This window comes from Salvelinus namaycush, chromosome 29 (assembly GCF_016432855.1).
Source record: "Salvelinus namaycush isolate Seneca chromosome 29, SaNama_1.0, whole genome shotgun sequence".
NCBI lineage: Eukaryota > Metazoa > Chordata > Actinopteri > Salmoniformes > Salmonidae > Salvelinus > Salvelinus namaycush.
Window position 1 is genome coordinate 13,419,971 of NC_052335.1, and position 19,737 is coordinate 13,439,707.

At 40.8% G+C, this 19,737-nt stretch overlaps 2 protein-coding genes across 2 annotated transcripts in view; one reads left to right on the top strand and one right to left on the bottom strand.

Annotated features, from left to right (window-relative positions):
• ppp4r4 (protein phosphatase 4, regulatory subunit 4) overlaps window positions 1-4,315 on the top strand; it is a 66,177-nt gene extending 61,862 nt beyond the window's left edge. The window contains exon 22 of the mRNA XM_038968113.1: window positions 3,649-4,315. Coding sequence (XP_038824041.1) covers window positions 3,649-3,694 — 46 coding nt within the window. The 3' untranslated portion in view covers window positions 3,695-4,315. The remainder of the gene's footprint in view (window positions 1-3,648) is intronic.
• Window positions 4,045-19,737, bottom strand: serpina10a (serpin peptidase inhibitor, clade A (alpha-1 antiproteinase, antitrypsin), member 10a). Its single transcript, XM_038968115.1, has 6 exons — window positions 19,604-19,737; window positions 16,652-16,963; window positions 16,097-16,378; window positions 15,351-15,624; window positions 12,033-12,180; window positions 4,045-5,134 (listed from the first exon to the last, which is right to left on the bottom strand). Exons 2-6 carry the CDS (start codon window positions 16,938-16,940, stop codon window positions 4,949-4,951), a joined length of 1,179 nt encoding a protein of 392 aa, XP_038824043.1. The 5' UTR covers window positions 16,941-16,963; window positions 19,604-19,737; the 3' UTR covers window positions 4,045-4,948.

Sequence of the window (19,737 nt, forward strand, 5' to 3'; positions counted from 1 at the left end):
CCAAAAAAATTATAAACTCAGCACAAAAAAAAGATCACCATGCGCAATGCCCCTTAATGAAGAGCTCTGTGACTTTCAACGTGGCAGCGTCATAGGATGCCACCTTTCCAACAAGTCAGTTCGTCAAATTTCTGCCCTACTAGAGCTACCCTGGTCAACTGTAAGTGCTGTTATTGTGAAGTGGAAATATCTAGGAGCAACAACAGCTCAGCCGCGAAGTGATAGGCCACACAAGCTCACAGAACGGAACCGGCAAGGCTGATGCACGTAAAAGTCATCTGTCCTCAGTTGCAACACTCACTAGCGAATTCCAAAGTGCCTCTGGAAGCAACATCAGCACAAGAACTGTTCGTCAGCAGCTTCATGAAATGGGTTTCCATGGGCAAGCAGTCGCACACAAGCCTAAGATCACCATGCGCAATGCCACGCGTCAGCTGGAGGGGTGTAAAGCTCGCCACCATTTAACTCTGATGCAGTGAAAACACATTCTCTGGAGTGATGAATCACGCTTCACCATCTGGCAGTCCGATGGACGAATCTGGGTTTGGCAGATATGGCAGATACCAGGAGAATGCTACCTGCCCCAATGCATAGTGCCAAATCTAAAGTTTGGTGGAGGAGGAATAATGGTCTGTTTTTCATGGTTTGGGGTTGGCCCCTTAGTTCCATGAAGGGAAATCTTAATGCTACAGCATACAATTAATGACATTCTATACGATTCTGTGCTTCCAATTTTGTGGCAACAGTTTCAGGAAGGCCCTTTCCTGTTTCAGCATGACAATGTCCCCGTGCACAAAGCGAGGTTCATACAGAAATGGTTTGACGAGATAAAAAAAAAAAAAAAAAAATCGGGGGTAGATCAGCTTTAATATTGCAGATAGATTGTGGCTTCCATCAATGTAATTGTTTGCACCCTTTCCAATCCCCCCTATTATATATATATATATTTTGTAAATATATTTTCCTTTATTATTTTCCCCTAACCCAACCACCCCTCCCCTAATTGGAGTAAACTAATGGACAACAGCAACAAATTCTAAAAAACAGTTTTTGGTTTGTCATTATGAGGTATTATTGTGTGTTGAGGGAAAAATGTATTTAATCAATTTTAGAATAACACTATAGTGTAACAAAATATGGAAAAAGTCAATGGTTCTGAATACTTTCCGAATGCAGTGTATTATACAATAGTTATCCGTTGTTTGTTTTTAATCCCATTCTTCAGCTACCCTCAATCCCTTCCTTCTATCTCTGAAGACCACATAGTTTCTACAGATTGTAAATTAAAGATACATTTTTTGCTAAAAGTGTTATATTATTGATAAATTTACTGACTTTTCAAATCACAGAGCAGTGCTATTTACAGAGTAAGCTCCAGGTAAATGTTGCAATTTTTCAGCCATTCCTGAACCTGTGACCAAAAACAAGCTACATATGGACAATACCAAAACAATTGGTTGCAAGAATTTTGTATAATTTAAATTGAGAAATTCTAAGTTTTGAATCCGCAGCATTTTGTGTATCGGTTCATAAACCATGTGCCATGGAATCGGTACATTAAAAATCTCTTCCCAACTATTTTGCAATCTACAGTCGTGGTCAAACGTTTTGAGAATGACACAAATATACATTTTCACAAAGTCTGCTGCCTCAGTTTGTATGATGGCAATTTGCATATACTCCAGAATGTTATGAAGAGTGATCAGATTAATTGCAATCCCTCTTTGCCATGCAAATGAACTGAATCCCCAAAAAACAGTTCCACTGCATTTCAGCCCTGCCACAAAAGGACCAGCTGACATCATGCCAGTGATTCTCTCGTTAACACAGGTGTGAGTGTTGACAAGGACAAGGCTGGAGATCACTCTGTCATGCTGATTGAGTTCGAATAACAGACTGGAAGCTTCAAAAGGAAGGTGGTGCTTGGAATCATTGTTCTTCCTCTGTCAACCATGGTTACATGCAAGGACACACGTGCCGTCATCATTGCTTTGCACAAAAAGGGCTTCACAGGCAAGGATATTGATGCCAGTAAGATTGCACCTAAATCAACCATTTATCGGATCATCAAGAACTTCAAGGAGAGCGGTTCAGTTGTTGTGAAGGCGGCTTCAGGGCGCCCAAGAAGTCCAGCAAGCGCCAGGACCGTCTCCTAAAGTTGATTCAGCTGCGGGATCGGGGCACCACCAGTACAGAGCTTGCTCAGGAATGGCAGCAGGCAGGTGTGAATGCATCTGCAAGCACAGTGAGGCAAAGACTTTTGGAGGATGGCCTGGTGTCAAGAAGGGCAGCAAAGAAGCCACTTCTCTCCAGGAAAAACATCAGGGACAGACTGATATTCTGCAAAAGGTACAGGGATTGGACTGCTGAGGACTGGGGTAAAGTCATTTTCTCTGATGAATCCCCTTTCCGATTGTTTGGGGCATCCGGAAAAAAGCTTGTCCGGAGAAGACAAGGTGAGCGCTACCATCAGTCCTGTGTCATGCCAACAGTAAAGCATCCTGGGACCATTCATGTGTGGGGTTGCTTCTCAGCCAAGGGAGTGGGCTCACTCACAATTTTGCCTAAGAACACAGCCATGAATAAAGAATGGTACCAACACATCCTCTGAGAGCAACTTCTGCCAACCATCCAGGAACAGTTTGGTGACGAACAATGCATTTTCCAGCATGATAGTTACCACTTTTGCCTTATGGCAAGGTGCTCCAAGTGGCTCGGGGAACAAAACATTGATATTTTGGGTCCATGGCCAGGAAACTCCCCAGACCTTAATCCCATTGAGAACTTGTGGGCAATTCTCAAGAGGCGGGTGGACAAACAAAAACCCACAAATTCTGACAAACTCCAAGCATTGATTATGCAAGAATGGGCTGCCATCAGTCAGGATGTGGTCCAGAAGTTAATTGACAGCATGACAGGGCGGATTGCAGAGGTCTTGAAAAAGAAGGGTCAACACTGCAAATATTGACTCTTTGCATCAACTTCATGTAGTTGTCAATAAAAGCCTTTGACACTTATGAAATGCTTGTAATTATACTTCAGTATTCCATAGTAACAGCTGACAAAAATATAAAGACACTGAAGCAGCAAACTTTGTGGAAATTAATATTTGTGTCATTTTAGAAACTTTTTGCCACGACTATATGGGATGGAAGAACTTGAGTGGCCTGCACAGAGCCCTGACCTCAACCGCATCAAACACCGTTGTAATGAATTGGAGCGCCGACTGTGAACCAGGCCTAATCGCCCAACATCACTGCCCAACCTTACTAATGCTTGTGGCTGAATGGAAGCAAGTCCCCGCAGCAATGTTCCAACTTCTAGTGGAAAGCCTTCCCAGAAGTGTGGAGCCTGTAATAGCAGCAAAGGGTGGACCAACTTCATATTAATGCCCATGATTTTGGAATGAGATTGGCCAGGTTGAATTTGTACCATATCGCATACACCTCATCCTCTCAGCTTTAACACCCCCTATTCAAATAATCAGAACCTGCACTCATACCAGCCTTTGCCAGGAGAAATTGCCCAACTCGTATGTAGGGGCGGGAGCTAGAGGTCGATTTGGCATAGGTCACTCCTTGTTTACTACTTATTAACTTGTTTACCCAATGCTTACCTGCACCTCCTGTATTCTGTTCTGTTTTCCAGACAAAGGAAGTCCAACTCTTTCGGTATGCAGTCGGGGAGGGAGTGAAGCTGGCTATATGGGGGCGATGACAGACCCCTTAGTCCCCGGCGATGACCTTGAGGTCAAGGCATTGTGAAGAACCGGGTGGCCACGACCACTACACCCCTGCTCCGATGGTCATCCTCCTTCATCTATCTCAAGTTGTCAAAAGTGTGCATCTGTCCTCCCCCTGCTTCAGGTTCCAAATGACAAACAAACCCTAATAAACACTTCAACATTGGCTTGCGGGGGAAAGACGTCCGGAGTCTTAATTACGCCAATGGGAAACAGAACAGACATCAAACCCATCTCTGCCTTATTCCACAAATACTCGTAACTCGTTCCATTCAACAAAAAATAAGTAATTACAAACAAAATATGTAACAGTATGCATTTTATTTGTACCTTTATTTATTGGCAATTATTTTCTGTATTATAGCATGCTTTGAAAAGTCTCTTCTCTTATGTTTTATATTTTCCCAAATGGCTATTTGAAGACCAAATGATCCAACACTTGTGATTGGTACCGGAATTTCTCCATCCCACAAATGAGATTGTGCCTGGTGCCTCTGAAGCGCCTGAGTGATCCACCCATGCCAACCCTCACCACCCAATCAATAAACCTGTGTTGAATATGTGAAATGATAATGAGCTCAACTTACTTTCTTTTTCTAATATAAAGCATAAGTCAGTGAATTACTTTTTGGGGCAGGTTCTCTCGGACACAGATTAAACCTAGTCCTGGACTAAAAAGCATGTTCAATGGAGAATCTCCTAAAGTCGTTTTTAGTCCAGGACTAGGCTTAATCCGTGTCCCGGAAAACACCACAGAGTTTGTTAGTCCTTTGTTCTGTTTTAAACACAATTGGTCCCTATAGGTTACATAGTGCAAATGTTATAATTTTAGAGTACAGCAGGCTAAACATGTTCAGCGCCTTTAAAATGACAAATTAAGCCTCGTAAAGGGAGGGAGAAAAAAAGATGGAGAGTAGTACTTAAGATGAAGGCAATTACATAACTGCTCAGCATATTGGTATGCAAATACTGAAAACTAGACATTTTGTCCAATTGCAATCTGACCTCATGTCACTATATCTGAATATGACCTATAGTTCACCAAGTAAATCACCAAAAGGATGCATTAATACTATCTACACAGACTCCTATGGTGCCCTGCAACTTGAGTGTTTATAAGAGGACAATACAGGCAGACAAGACCATTAGTTACAGTGTTATTACTCAACCACAAACACCTATATGACACAATGGTTACGGTTGCAGTTACTTCTTGGTGGGGTCGATCACCCTGCCCATGAAGAGAATGCTGCTGGTGGCCTGGTGGTAAATGAGGAAGAGGAAAGGCCGGTTGACGGTGAGCCGAGGAGGTAGACTAGCGAAGATGTTCGGGGCATGAGCATTCCCGGTGCTGCTGGTCTCGTCCACGGTGATGGCCGCCTTGTGCACAACCTGAAACCACAGAATAAAGCTAAGAAAGGATTGTATGGTTAAGATGTCAGGAAAGTGAATAATGCTGCCAACTGGCCCCAGATCTGTTTGTGCTCTTGCCTACTCCATTGGTGTCCAGTATCCTGGTCAAGCCAATTGCCATTGTCATGACATTGACAAAGAGTGGCAAGGAGTTGGCATAATAGTGCTAATAGACAACTGGCAGCACGAAGCTGATGGAAGCCTAATGATGGCCTTTCGAAAAGGCAGCTTCCTTGTTTATTTAGATCCCCCATTAGCTTTTGGGTCCACAAAAAACACAACATGACAAGGAACAAAACACTGCCTAGACAAGGAAAGTCACACAAATGTAAAATACAACAATATACAGTGGATTTGGAAAGTATTCAGACCCCTTGACTTGTTCCACATTTTGTTACGTTACAGCCTTATTTTAAAATTGACAAAAAAACTAAAAAAAGGTCAATCTACACACAATACCCCATAATGACAAAGCGAAAACAGGTTTTTAGATATTTTGGCAAATGTATTACAAATACCTTATTTACATAAGTATTCAGACGCTTTGCTATGAGACTCAAAATTGAGCTCAGGTGCATCCTGTTTCCATTGATCCTTCTTGATGTTTATACAACTTGAATTTTGAAAACCCTTCTTTTGCTTTGTCATTATGGGGTATTGTTTTATTCCTGATCAATCTACAAGCAATGTAAATCAATTTTAGAATAAGGTTGTAACGTAACAAAATAAGGAAAGTCAAGGGGTCTTAATACATTCCGAATGTACAAACAATGCAAAAACAAATGTGTGTGTCCCCTTATAGTCCCCGCCGTTCCATGAGTTGTTTTTTAATCAGTTTTTTACAGGTAATTTTACTGTTTGCTTGAGTAATTGGAGAATTTCTATGCAATTATGGCTCTGTATAAAACTGCGTTGCTGTGAATTTGTTTTGGGCTTGGGAAGAGACCCCTGGTGGCATGTCTTGTGGGGTTTGTATGGATGTTTGAGCTGAATTTTATTTGATTATGCAGACAATCTGAAATTTGTCACAGTAATATTTCTCATACCTAGAAGAGAAGCAGTTAAATCTCTTGTTTAACCCTCAACCAGGAAAGACTGACATGCATACTGTTGATGTTAGTTCTGTATGTGCAGTTAAGGGCAAGGTGTGCTGCTCTGTTTTAAGCCAGCTGCAGCTTTGCTAGGTCTTTCTTCGCTGCACTTGACCATATTACAGGACAATAATCAAGATGGGACAAGACCAGAACCTGAACAACTATTGCAGTTGGTTTGTGTAAAAAAATGCATAACATCTTTTTATAACAGTCTTCACATCTTTTTATGACAGTCTTCACAACAACTTTGTCAGTATGACTTGACCATGATAATTGACCATCCAATGTTATACCTAGGAGTTTAGCTTCTTCAACTTGCTCAATGGTCACATGCTTTAAGTACAACTCCAGTTGGTTTAGGTCTTCGAGCACTGGTATTCAAAGTCAGGGTCGGGGAAACTGCATTTTACATACATTTATTGGGTAAATGTATTTATTGGTTTCTTTTAATTTTGATAAGAGATGAAACTGTAATGAATTGAAGGGTATTTGTTGATGTAAAAATAGCATTGTATTTGGCAAAACACAATCCTTGCCATCATTTTACTAAGAACAGGCAGAAAACTGATTGAGGGGCTGTTAGAGCCAGCAAAGGGTGCTTTACTATTTTTTAGGCAGTGGAATTACTTTAGCTTCCTTCCACACCTGTGGACACATACACAGTCCTGTATAACTAACCTTGTGGGGACACACAATTCAGTCCCATTCAAAATCCTATTTTCCCTTACCCTAACCTTAAACCCAAAATCTAATCCTAAACCTAACTGTATCTCCTAACCCTAAAACTAACCCTAGCTAAATCTAATTCTAAACCTAACACTAATTCGAGCCTTAACCTACTAGAAATAGCATTTGACCTTGTGGGGACTAACAAAATGTCCCCAGTTGGTCAATTTGTTTCTGGTTCACTATACTTATGGGGTCTTCTGGTCCCCACAAGTATAGTTAAACACACACACACTCCTTTATGCTTTGGTTAAAAATATAGAAAATAGCGGTGGCAATAAAGTCTGCTACCATTCTCAATAGTTTCCCATCAAGGTTGTCTATACCTGGTGGCTTATCATTATTGACAACAATAGTTTTTCCACCTCTCCCACACTAACTTGACCAAATTCAAAACAGCAATCCTTCTCTTTCCTTATTAGATAGGTTGTTCAAAAATACTGTGATGGTTCAATGTTGTCATTTCACTACGGAGTTTTACTAGTGAAATAGTCATTGAAATGACTGGCAATATCGAAAGGTTTTGTTATAAATGAACCATAAACTTCAATGAACAATGAAGATGAATTGGGTTTTCCACCCATGATATTATTTAAGGTACATCAAAGTTTTCTCCATTGTGTTTTATGTCATTTACAGTGGGGCAAAAAAGTATTTAGTCAGCCACCAATTGTGCAAGTTCTCCCACTTAAAAAGATGAGAGAGGCCTGTAATTTTCATCATAGGTACACTTCAAATATGACAGACAAAATGAGAAAAAAAATTCCAGAAAATCACATTGTAGGATTTTTTATGAATTTATTTGCAAATTATGGTGGAAAATAAGTATTTGGTCACCTACAAACAAGCAAGATTTCTGGCTCTCACAGACCTGTAACTTCTTCTTTAATATGCTCCTCTGTCCTCCACTCGTTACCTGTATTAATGGCACCTGTTTGAACTTGTTATCAGTATAAAAGACACCTGTCCACAACCTCAAACAGTCACACTCCAAACTCCACTATGGCCAAGACCAAAGAGCTGTCAAAGGACACCAGAAACAAAATTGTAGACCTGCACCAGGCTGGGAAGACTGAATCTGCAATAGGTAAGCAGCTTGGTTTGAAGAAATCAACTGTGGGAGCAATTATTAGGAAATGGAAGACATACAAGATCACTGATAATCTCCCTCGATCTGGGGCTCCACGCAAGATCTCACCCCGTGGGGTCAAAATGATCACGAGAGCGGTGAGCAAAAATCCCAGAACCACACGGGGGAACCTAGTGAATGACCTGCAGAGAGCTGGGACCAAAGTAACAAAGCCTGCCATCAGTAACACACTACGCCACCAGGGACTCAAATCCTGCAGTGCCAGACGTGTCCCCCTGCTTAAGCCAGTACATGTCCAGGCCCGTCTGAAGTTTGCTAGAGAGCATTTGGATGATCCAGAAGAAGATTGGGAGAATGTCATATGGTCAGATGAAACCAAAATATAACTTTTTGGTAAAAACTCAACTCGTCGTGTTTGGAGGACAAAGAATGCTGAGTTGCATCCAAAGAACACCATACCTACTGTGAAGCATGGGGGTGGAAACATCATGCTTTGGGGCTGTTTTTCTGCGAAGGGACCATGACGACTGATCTGTGTAAAGGAAAGAATGAATGGGGCCATGTATCGTGAGATTTTGAGTGAAAACCTCCTTCCATCAGCAAGGGCATTGAAGATGAAACGTGGCTGTGTCTTTCAGCATGACAATGATCCCAAACACACCGCCCGGGCAACGAAGGAGTGGCTTCGTAAGAAGCATTTCAAGGTCCTGGAGTGGCCTAGCCAGTCTCCAGATCTCAACCCCATAGAAAATCTTTGGAGGGAGTTGAAAGTCCGTGTTGCCCAGCAACAGCCCCAAAACATCACTGCTCTAGAGGAGATCTGCATGGAGGAATGGGCCAAAATACCAGCAACAGTGTGTGAAAACCTTGTGAAGACTTACAGAAAACGTTTGACCTCTGTCATTGCCAACAAAGGGTATATAACAAAGTATTGAGATAAACTTTTGTCATTGACCAAATACTTATTTTCCACCATAATTTGCAAATAAATAAATTAAAAATCCTACAATGTGATTTTCTGGATTTTTTTCCCTCATTTTGTCTGTCATAGTTGAAGTGTACCTATGATGAAAATTACAGGCCTCTCATCTTTTTAAGTGGGAGAACTTGCACAATTGGTGGCTGACTAAATACTTTTTTGCCCCACTGTATCTGTGTTTGGTAATATAATGTATTCTTCTTTTTGTTAAGTTTAGTCACATTTCTCAATTTACAGTATGTCAACCAATCAGCTGAGCAGCCAGGCGTGTTTGCCACCTCTTTTGCATAATTTCCTTGAACCATACAATTTTGCAATTCATCATCAATCCAGGGGGCTACAACAGTTCTCACAGTTAGTTACTTAACAGGTGCATCTTTATAAACAATTGGCATTAATACTTTTACAAATACTTGCAGTGCTGCATTTGGATTCACTTCCTCAAACACATCAGACCAACATACATTGTCTTCAACAAACAAATCCTGAGGAAACATTTTGTATTATCTCTTATAAATTACTTTAGGCCCAACATTTGGCACTTTGTATTTCCTTGTTATTGCCACAATGTTAGGGTCACTACATCCGGGAATGGAAACTGATATTGCTTTGGAGCATAGCTCTGCAGCATTAGTGAAGATATGATCAATATAAGTGGATGTTCAACAGTCACTACAAAGATACAGACCTCCTTCCGAACTGAGTTGCAGGAGAAAAAGACAACCACTTGGGGATTTCACCATGAGGCCAATGGTGATTTTTAAATAGTTAATGGCTGTGATAGGAGAAAACTGAGGATGGAACAACAATATTATAGTTACTACAAAACACTAACCTTAATGACAAGAGTGAAAAGGAAGCCTGTACAGAATTTTTTTAAATACCCCAAAAGAAACATCCTGTTGGCAACAGGGCAATAAGTAATACTGTAAAAAATGTGGCAAAGGAATTAACTTTTTGTCCTAAATACAAACTGTTATATTTGGGGCAAATCCAGCACAACACATCACTGTGTACCACGCTCCATAATTTAAAGCATGGTGGTGGCTGCATCATGTTATGGGTATGCTTGCCATCGGCAAGAACTGGGGAGTTTTTCAGGATGACCAGAAACTGAATGTAGCTAAGCACAGGCAAAATCCTAGAGGAAAACCTGGTTTAGTCAGATTTCCAACAGACACAGAGACAAATTCACCTTTCAGTAGGACAATAACCCTAAAACACACAGCCAAATCTACACTAGAGTTGCTTACCAAGATGACATTGAATGTTCCTGAGTGGCCTAATTACAGTTTTTACTGAAATCTATTTGAAAATCTATGGCAAGACTTAAATGGCTGTGTAGCGATGATCAACAACCAACTTGATAGAGCTTGAAGGATTGTACAAATAATAATGGGCAAATATTGCACAATCCAGGTGTGCAAATCTCTTAAGAGACTCATCCAAAAATAAATAATTGCTGCCAAAGGTGTTTCTATAGTTTGTAAAATCAATAAAAATGTTCCTTTCACTTTGACTTTAGAGTATTTTGTGTAGATTGTTGACAAAAAAAGTCAATCAATTTTAACCCCACTTTGTAACGCAACAAAATGTGGAAAAAGTCTAGGGGAGTAAATACTTTAACTACGGCTAACCGCATCACAGGATTCAAATTCAAAAGGTAGCTAGTAACCACATTTTTTGGGGAACTTTCAAAACGTTCAATACAACAAACCGAGCTCTCCCTCGTGTCATACCGGATGTGAATGCACTAACCTTTTTGAATGTACTAACCTTTTTAAACGTACTAACCTTTTTGAATGTACTAACCTTTTTAAACGTACTAACCTTTTTAAACATACTAACCTTTTTAAACGTACTAACCTTTTTAAACGTACTAACCTTTTTAAACGTACTAACCTTTTTAAACGTACTAACCTTTTTAAACGTACTAACCTTTTTAAACGTACTAACCTTTTTAAACATACTAACCTTTTTAAACATACTAACCTTTTTAAACATACTAACCTTTTTAAACATACTAACCTTTTTAAACATACTAACCTTTTTAAATATACTAACCTTTTTAAACATACTAACCTTTTTAAACATACTAACCTTTTTAAACATACTAACCTTTTTAAACATACTAACCTTTTTAAATATACTAACCTTTTTAAACATACTAACCTTTTTAAACATACTAACCTTTTTAAACATACTAACCTTTTTAAACATACTAACCTTTTTAAACATACTAACCTTTTTAAATATACTAACCTTTTTAAATATACTAACCTTTTTAAATATACTAACCTTTTTAAATGTACTAACCTTGACTTGTCTTACTCTGGAAGGCTTTGTCTTTACTGTGAATGAATGCATGACATTCTGAGAATAATGTTACCAAAGAAATCGGTTTGCCAATTTAACTTTGGGAAAGCACTGATATATATTATCACATAATATATTATTATTTTAAATCACTTTATAATGATTTTGTAGCAACTCACTTGTATTCACTTGGGGCTCTGATGAGACACATTGCTTTGGGAATATTATGAAGCTTTTCATTTTCTGTTAGTAAAAAGTATTTCTCAGTGGCCACAAGTTACCAAAGAGCCCTTGCTTAGACATTAAGGACACCACAAAATGCAGGCCTTCAGCAAGATGCCTATTCCTGTCTTCCCTTTCACAGAGACAATTAACCCAAACAGTATAAAGTAACCACAGGTGGACATTCAAAACACTCCCGGAAGTGGGATGCATCTAAAATTATTTATAGTCCCCCACCCACCCCACAGTGGGTATCTATCACTCCTCCATTATCTCAGTCTAACACTTGAGCAAGAGGCCGTCAAGTGACATATGGAGACACACTGTGACAGACACGTACATGAGGGAGAAACACATACACACTGATGAACAACACACAGATATGCACACTCAATGACGGATACACACACACACTAATGGAGAAACACCAGCTCACACACACACACTGACCTCAGAGAGCCTCAGGCCCGTTTCCCCACCGATGCCAGAGAAGTCAGCGCTGTCCTGGAAGACCTCGCTGATCCCCAGGCCTGGCAGTACCTTCTGCAGGGAGTATGACTGCTCCAGTATAAATCTAGGCAGCTGCACCTCCAGCCTTCTGCAAAGCACCGGAAGTGACATCATAATCATTAGGAATGGGTCATATGGCCAATGGTTGAGTGTTCGAAGTTCTAAAAAAGCAAATGAGTAAATTATTATAATATATACTCCAGCATTTTGGATTTGAGATCAAATGTTTTATATGAGGCGACTGACACCTTTTATTTGAGGGTATTTTCATGCCCCCAAAACATGCTAACTCGCACCATTACCAATAACGGGAGGTTAGCATTTTTGTTGGGGTATGATATTTATGCCTTCCTTTTTCATCAACCCCAATTCGGCTGGCGGCACAGAATATTCTCATCCTAGTCCATTGTTGATTCATACTACAGTTTACTAAATAGCATAAACTACAGTAACAACCCATTTGGCTTCAACGAGTATAGGCCTTTATGCATTGCACTTCTCAAATAAAAAATACTATGAGCTCCCGTAAATTGTATTGTATGTGTGAGGCACGTTCTCAATAAGCAAAATATAGCCTAGGCCTACCGTTGATATGGCGTTATAGGACTGAAATAATCTGAATAGCCTATGCTTGAAGGAGCACTCCTCTGGTAACCGGACAAGAGGCACTCTGGAAATGGTGACAGATACAAGCCAAATTGAGTATGCATGAGTAGAACATTTAGAAACCTTTTATGGATAGGCTACTTAGCTAATGAATGGCCAGGATAAGAAAGACACCAGATGCTTTGGTGTTGAACCAACTTTCGTTATAGTAGGGTAAGGGTGGCCTACTACGGCTTGGTTTTTTCCACATTTTGTTACGTTACAGCATTATTCTAAAATGTTTTAAATAAAAATCTCTAATCTACACACAATATCCCATAATGACAAAGCGAAAATAGGTTTTTCGAAATGTTTGCAAATGTATAAAAAAAACAATAAACAGAAATACCTTATTTACATAATAATTTCAGACCCTTTGCTATGAACTCGAAATTGAGCTCAGGTGCATCCTGTTTCCATTGATCATCCTTGAGATGTTTCTACAACTTGATTGGAGTCCACCTGTGGTAAATTCAATTGATTGGACATTGATTTGTAAAGGCACATACCTGTCTATATAAGGTCCCACAGTTGACAGTGCATGTCAGAGCAAAAACCAAGCCACGAGATCGAAGGAATTGTCAGTAGAGCTCTGAGACAGGATTGTGTTGAGGCACAGATCTGGGGAAGTGTACCAAAAAATGTCTGCAGCATTGAAAATCCCCAAGAACACAGTGACCTCCATCATTCTTAAATAAAAGAAGTTTGAGCTGGCCGACCCGGCCAAACTGTGTAATCGGTGGGGAGAAGGGCCTTGGTCATGGAGGTGACCAAGAACCTGATGGTCACTCTGACAGACGTCCAGAGTTCCCGCAGTGGAAATGATAGAACTTTCCAGAAGGACAACCATCTCTGCTGCACTCCACCAATCAGGCCTTTATGGTAGAGTGGCCAGACGGAAGCCACTCCTCAGTAAAAGACACATGAAAGTTTGTCAAAAGGCACCTAAAGGACTTTAAGACCATGAGATACAAGATTCTCTGGTCTGATGAAACCAATATTGAACTCTATGGCCTGAATGCCAAGCATTACTTCTGGAGGAAACCTGGCACCATGCCTATGGTGAAGCTATGCGGTGGCCTCATCATGCTGTGGGGATGTTTTTCAGTGGCAGGGACTGGGAGACTAGTCAGAATCAAGGGAAAGATGAACAGTGCAATGTACAGAGAGATCCTTGATGAAAACCTGCTCTAGAGCCCGGACCTCAGGACCTCCGACTGGGGCAAAGGTTCACCTTCCAACAGGACAACGACCCAAAGCACACAGCCAAGACAACGTAGAAGTGGCTTCGGGACAAGTCTCTGAATGTCCTTGACTGGCCCAGCCAGTGCCCGGACTTGAACCCGATTGAACATCTCTGGAGAGACCTGAAAATAGCTGTGCAGTGTCGCTCCCCATCCAACCTGACAGAGCTTTAGGATCTGCAGTGAAGAATTGGAGAAACTCCCCAAATACCAGTGTGCCAAGCTTCATACCGAAGAAGACTCGAGGCTGTAATCTCTGCCAAAGGTGCTTCAACAAAGTACTGAGTAAAGGGTCTGAATACTTATGTAAATGTGATATTTCAGGGTTTTTTTTAAATCTGTTTTTGCTTCATCATTATGGGGTATTGTGTGTAGATTGAAGACAAAAAAACAATTTCATCCATTTTAGAATAAGGCTGTAAAGTAACAAAATGTGGAAAAAGTTTAAATACTTTCCGAATGCACTGTATAGCCTACATGGAGGGGTTTTTACGCACATCCAAAATAATAACAGGAGCTGGCTAAATAGCCTGCATAGATAAAAAGGAGGATGTCCAATCACTGTTCTTCTGCTGACAATCTACATATTTTATTAAATCTTTTTAAAGATGAATTTTAAAGCGGTCTCACATATTGATAGTCTTGACTACTTGGTGAATGCATTGGGCATAACAACAAAAAACATATTTTTTTCTGTTTCTAAATACGAGGTTTACGGGCACAAAGAGCACATCTTTCTTGTTCCATGTGCATATGGGCACTGTGTATCACAGCTGGATAGGCTGAGCTTCTGTAGTCAGAATCCATGGCATAACTAACCACGTTGCCGCTAAGACCAGCTTTCGGTTGGTCTTAAACATCTCCACCAGCGCATACTGAAATTGGTGCTTTGGCGCACGTTTTTAAGGACACACCTCAGATATTGCCACCCCTCCCACATCAGCGCGCTCATATAAGACAGGTAAATTACCAATCCTGGCACTAGCGTTTGAGAATTGAAGAGCACTGGCTTTATCAGGTCGAAATCACAAACTAGTGTGCCTTTGAAAATTCAGCTGACTTAACACCAGACGAAAATAGAGCTCTACCAAAGTTAGGAAGAATTTTGGTCCAAATCGGAAGTTAGGTACTATATTTATTGAAAATTATATGAATCCTAGAAATTAAAATGGCAAAATTGGGTGCAATTAATTAGCTTAATTTCTCAGATCAAATTATATTTCAACTAAATAATGTTTCAGGAATGCTAATCTTATTTGTTTTTAACTACAGAAACGATTTCAGCACAATCTGATGCATTTTTAGGTTGAACGACCCATGAACTACATATAAGCAACCCATTCCATTGTTGTAGTCCAATCCAACCTACGTCCTCTTGAGTTGTTTGAGCCAGCCTTGGAAGCGTTCTCCTGTGATCTCCTCGTCGATGGAGGTGTAGTCCACGTCCTCGTCGGGCAGAAGCACCAGCATGGCGGCACCGCCCGTCATGGGCAGCTTCAGGACACCCAGTTTGAGAGAGCGGTCGTACGCCAGGTGGTACTTGTCGGAGCGGAACATCATGGGGACCATGGCAATTTTGTACTTGTTCACGTAGAAGCGCTCGTCCTGGGTGAAGCTGGTATTGAACGTGAGGGCAAACTGGCCTGGTGAGAGAAACAGAAAAGGGAATCAAATAGAAAAGAGACATGTTGCTGTCACAACTGAAATACATGTTGATGTCACAATACCCAACCTCACTTACACACGAACAAGGCTGGGAGCAGCACAGCATCACCCACAAAGCAGTGCTAATAGAGCATTTGTAGATGTTAGGTGCCTTGTTCAATGCAACAACGGCAGTGAATGGCACCTGGAAAGATATGTTTATAAACAGACTGTGCTTACAATAATCTCATTCCCAGACACTTCTGCCCTTTGCGCTTCAGCCTGGGGGCATGGTTATGTTTACAAAAGGTCATAAAATAAGGTGTAAAATACTGTATAATATAATAATAATAATAACATTTGCCATTTAGCAAAGCAACTTTTTTGCGTATGGGTGTTCCAGGTAATCGAACCCATTATCCTGGAGTTGCAAGCACCATGTTCTACTGAACCCCTGTGCCTACTCCTCACCTTGAAAGAAGACGGCAGTGATTAGCATCATCTGGGTCTGGGGGTCGATGGCGCTGACCACCTCCTTCACCTGCTCCCTGGTGTAGGTGGAGAAAAACTGGTTGATGGTGTCCTTGGCAGCCCCGTCGCTGTAGTCCAGCCCCTGGACATTTCCTCCATACTTGGTCTGCACAACGTCTCGGTAGGTCGAGTCCACTTTGAACTGCTGGCGGGGAAGGATGCCGATACCCTGGTTCACAAACCCGCTCTGGGCCATGCTATCCCGGACACTCTGGAACAGTTCTGGCATAGAAAACAATTGAAAATGTACATTTGTATTTTTTTATTTTTTATTCTGACAAACAAACAGAAAAATGATGGGAACAATACAGGGTCAGCCGCAGAGCAATGTAACTTTTTTGAGGTGAAGTCCCTTGCTCAAGGGCACAACGGCAAAATAATCTGATACCAGGAACTCTTCGGTTACTGGTTCGTTTTCTCCTCTAGCCTGGGATTTGAACCCACCATCACCCTCCCACTTACTGGTCTGCGTCTCTATTCTCTAGGGCCAAATACCTGGGATCCTTAGGTGGTCGAGAGCATTCAGACTCAGGCCCTGAAGGAGTTGCTCGCGTGTAGAGCCGTCGGCGCCACTCATCAATGCAGCTAAACCCAGAGATACGGTGAATGGGGAGAGAAGGACGTTGTCATCAGTGGTGCTAGCAATGGCACGGTACAGCCGGGCGGCGAAGTCAGCATTTCTGGTGCTCAGGTCCTGGATTTCCACAGCGCTGGGCTCCTGTGCCAGGAGGGGCATGGCGAGGAGTGGGATGCACGCCAGGAGGGGGAGGAGTCTGGACGTCATGGTTCTTCTTCCGCTTTTCTCAGCTCGCAATGGAAACAAAAGATATATGTTTTAAGCAAAGTGTCCTCAGAAAGTTAAGTTCAACACTAACACATGAACATTTAATTTGTCTAGCGTTTAAGGTATAGTACACTCCAAAATCAAATGTTGCCTGACATTTTCATACAAAACAAATGGTCTAAAATCGAGCTGAGAAATATTTGACAAATTTTGGTTTTGGGGTACACTATCTTTTTAATATTTATATAATTATGTACGATATGTAACAGGCTATTAAAATTACAATATTTTATTAGGAAAGTAAAGTACCTACATATTACAAATAATACATTTGATGGGCAATGCAGACAGTGCTACAGTAGCTTCGGGACCACAACTATGATCTTGTATATAGTATGAGATCCTAGTTGCGCGTCATTCAGGTGCCTGTCATCCGAAATTCATTACAAGTGTTCTGTAAACAAAAACTGATTCCACAAAATAGGGTCACTAATCTAAAAAACTGTCGGTGTCCAGAGTAGCTGAGTAAACTCCACTTCATAAATCTCAATGGAGTTGACTTGCGAAGTGTCAGCGGAGTGTACCTCCGACTACATTGAGTCGGTATCAGTTGATACTTTTTTAATGCGTACCTTGTACCTAAGTCTGTCCTGTGTAACTGCATTATTTTCTTTGGGTGCTGAAATCCTTCATTTTTGTTCAAAGGTCTGTGGCACCGTGAAAGACATGGGCATAGGCGTAGCTGAAGGACTCCCAGTGCATCACTATGGACAGCGGCACTGGCTGCAGCACAGTCAACAGTGGCACTCAGTTTAGCAATGTGGAAGGCTGCATTACCTTCAGCACCAGGCCAGCCGAAGACTGCGCCACAGCTCTGCTCACCCAACACACCTGTGCAGGATTACTAAATCAGCACACCTGCAAGGCATTCCCTAATCAACTGACTGGCACAAGACTGCAGGCTGGACCTCGCTCAAGTAGAACAGTTAGGAAGACAACCAGAGTGTGCCTATGCTCCCACTTCTGTAGTCGGGCACACCTCACTCTTCCCGACAAGGTTCAATGCAGACTTTTTTTAAAGAATATCCAGTCACTTCTGGGTAACAATTAAGTACCTTACTGAGATTCTTTTAAATTAAAATAGTAAAAAAATATGTTAAAAACTGCTTCTTCGCAAAGAGGATTTTCTCAATTATGAATTTTGCTAGGAATGTCTGAGAGTGGTCTGAGTGGGGAAGGGAAAACTGAAAACTAGCTGTTATTGGCAGAGAGATTTGGAACTCTTTCTTATTTGTCTATTAACTAAATTTACCACCAGCTGATGTCACCAGGCAGGCCAAAATAAATTTCTCTTACACTTAAAGGGCATTATCATTTTCATAATTTGACAGTAATAATCCAACCTCCATACAAAATATTAGGAACAACTTTCTAATATTGAGTTGCACTCTTTTTCCCTCAGAACAGCCTCAATTCGTTGGAGCATGAACTCTACAAGGTGTCAAAAGCATTCCACAGGGATGCTGGCCCATGTTGACTCTAATGCTTCCCACAGTTGTGTCAACACTATTTTCTCTATGCAGATTTTAGAATATTTGTATGAAAATGTATCTCCAATCAGATGGAAACCAATTATTTATATAAACCCTGGATTGCTGATGCTATGTATTGGACATGAATATAATAATAATAATAATAATAATAATAATATATGCCATTTAGCAGACGCTTTTATCAAAAGCAACTTGCCGCCATGCGTGCATACATTTTATGTATGGGTGGTGCTGGGAATTAAAACCCCTTACCCAGGCTTTACAAGTGCCATGCTCTACCAACTGAGCTACAAAGGACTACCATCGAGAGGCTTTAAAGCCACCAGTTAGTCAGCCATATTGGCACTCCCCAGTAGGAAAAGTCCTCCATAGGAATTAATGGAATTCTACATTATTTCAATGAAATGTTTTAAGAACAAAATTACATATACCATTAGTCATCTCAAATATATAGACTTTAAGGAAAATATCTTTATATATTGTTTTGTATGTTTAGCAACACATAACATAATTTAAAAGTATGCATTAAGGTGTTTGTAATATAATACATGTGGCAAAAACGAATGAAGACAATAATAAATGCATTTATATAGCTTCCAAAGAGTGACAAGATGGAGGCGTGGTGGCTTCAACACAGCGCCCCCTATCAGTCATCTATTGTATATACAAATCATTGATGGAAACCTAGCTACTGAGACATAAATAGGATGGGCTGGTAGGTTGTATCAGGCTCGTTGACCTTTATTAAAGTACCTTTTTGAATTGATTTTGGGGGGGATTTAACAGATTATGGCCCTGATCTTGGAAGATGGGGTGCTATTTATGTGCACATTCCACAACCATTTAAACCATTCAAGAATAGACAAATAGGCGGCTATTACGCAAGAGTGCATCAAAACACCGTGATATCGTTGTATAAAATAAAATGGAACCCTAATCTAGCTTTAAAATTTACATCAATTTGAGTTATGGCAAGAGACATGGCAATAATATTATTATGCGTAGGCAATTTCAATAGCATGGGTGTAACGAACGGGGTTTCTTCACCGAAGATGATGCGACACAATAGCAACTCATATTTTAAAATAGAAAGGACGATAGAATACTTACTTTTGCACTAAAAAGCCAGCCTGGAAATTGATCAGGATAACGTCACAGATAACATAAAATACGTCTGTGAAGACCTCCGTTCCGCAGGCAGGAATAAACAAGACCGAGCAAGAATAAGGCCATGAACTTGGCGA

Excerpts from the sequence above, each read along its gene's own strand:
- serpina10a (XM_038968115.1), bottom strand. The coding sequence starts at position 16,940 with ATGACGTCCAGACTCCTCCCCCTCCTGGCGTGCATCCCACTCCTCGCC. Across the intron at positions 15,625-16,096 it reads CACTGCCGTCTTCTTTCAAG|GCCAGTTTGCCCTCACGTTC; the intron begins GTGAGGAGTAGG and ends TTCTCTCACCAG. Across the intron at positions 5,135-12,032 it reads CGGGCCTGAGGCTCTCTGAG|GTTGTGCACAAGGCGGCCAT; the intron begins GTCAGTGTGTGT and ends CTGTGGTTTCAG.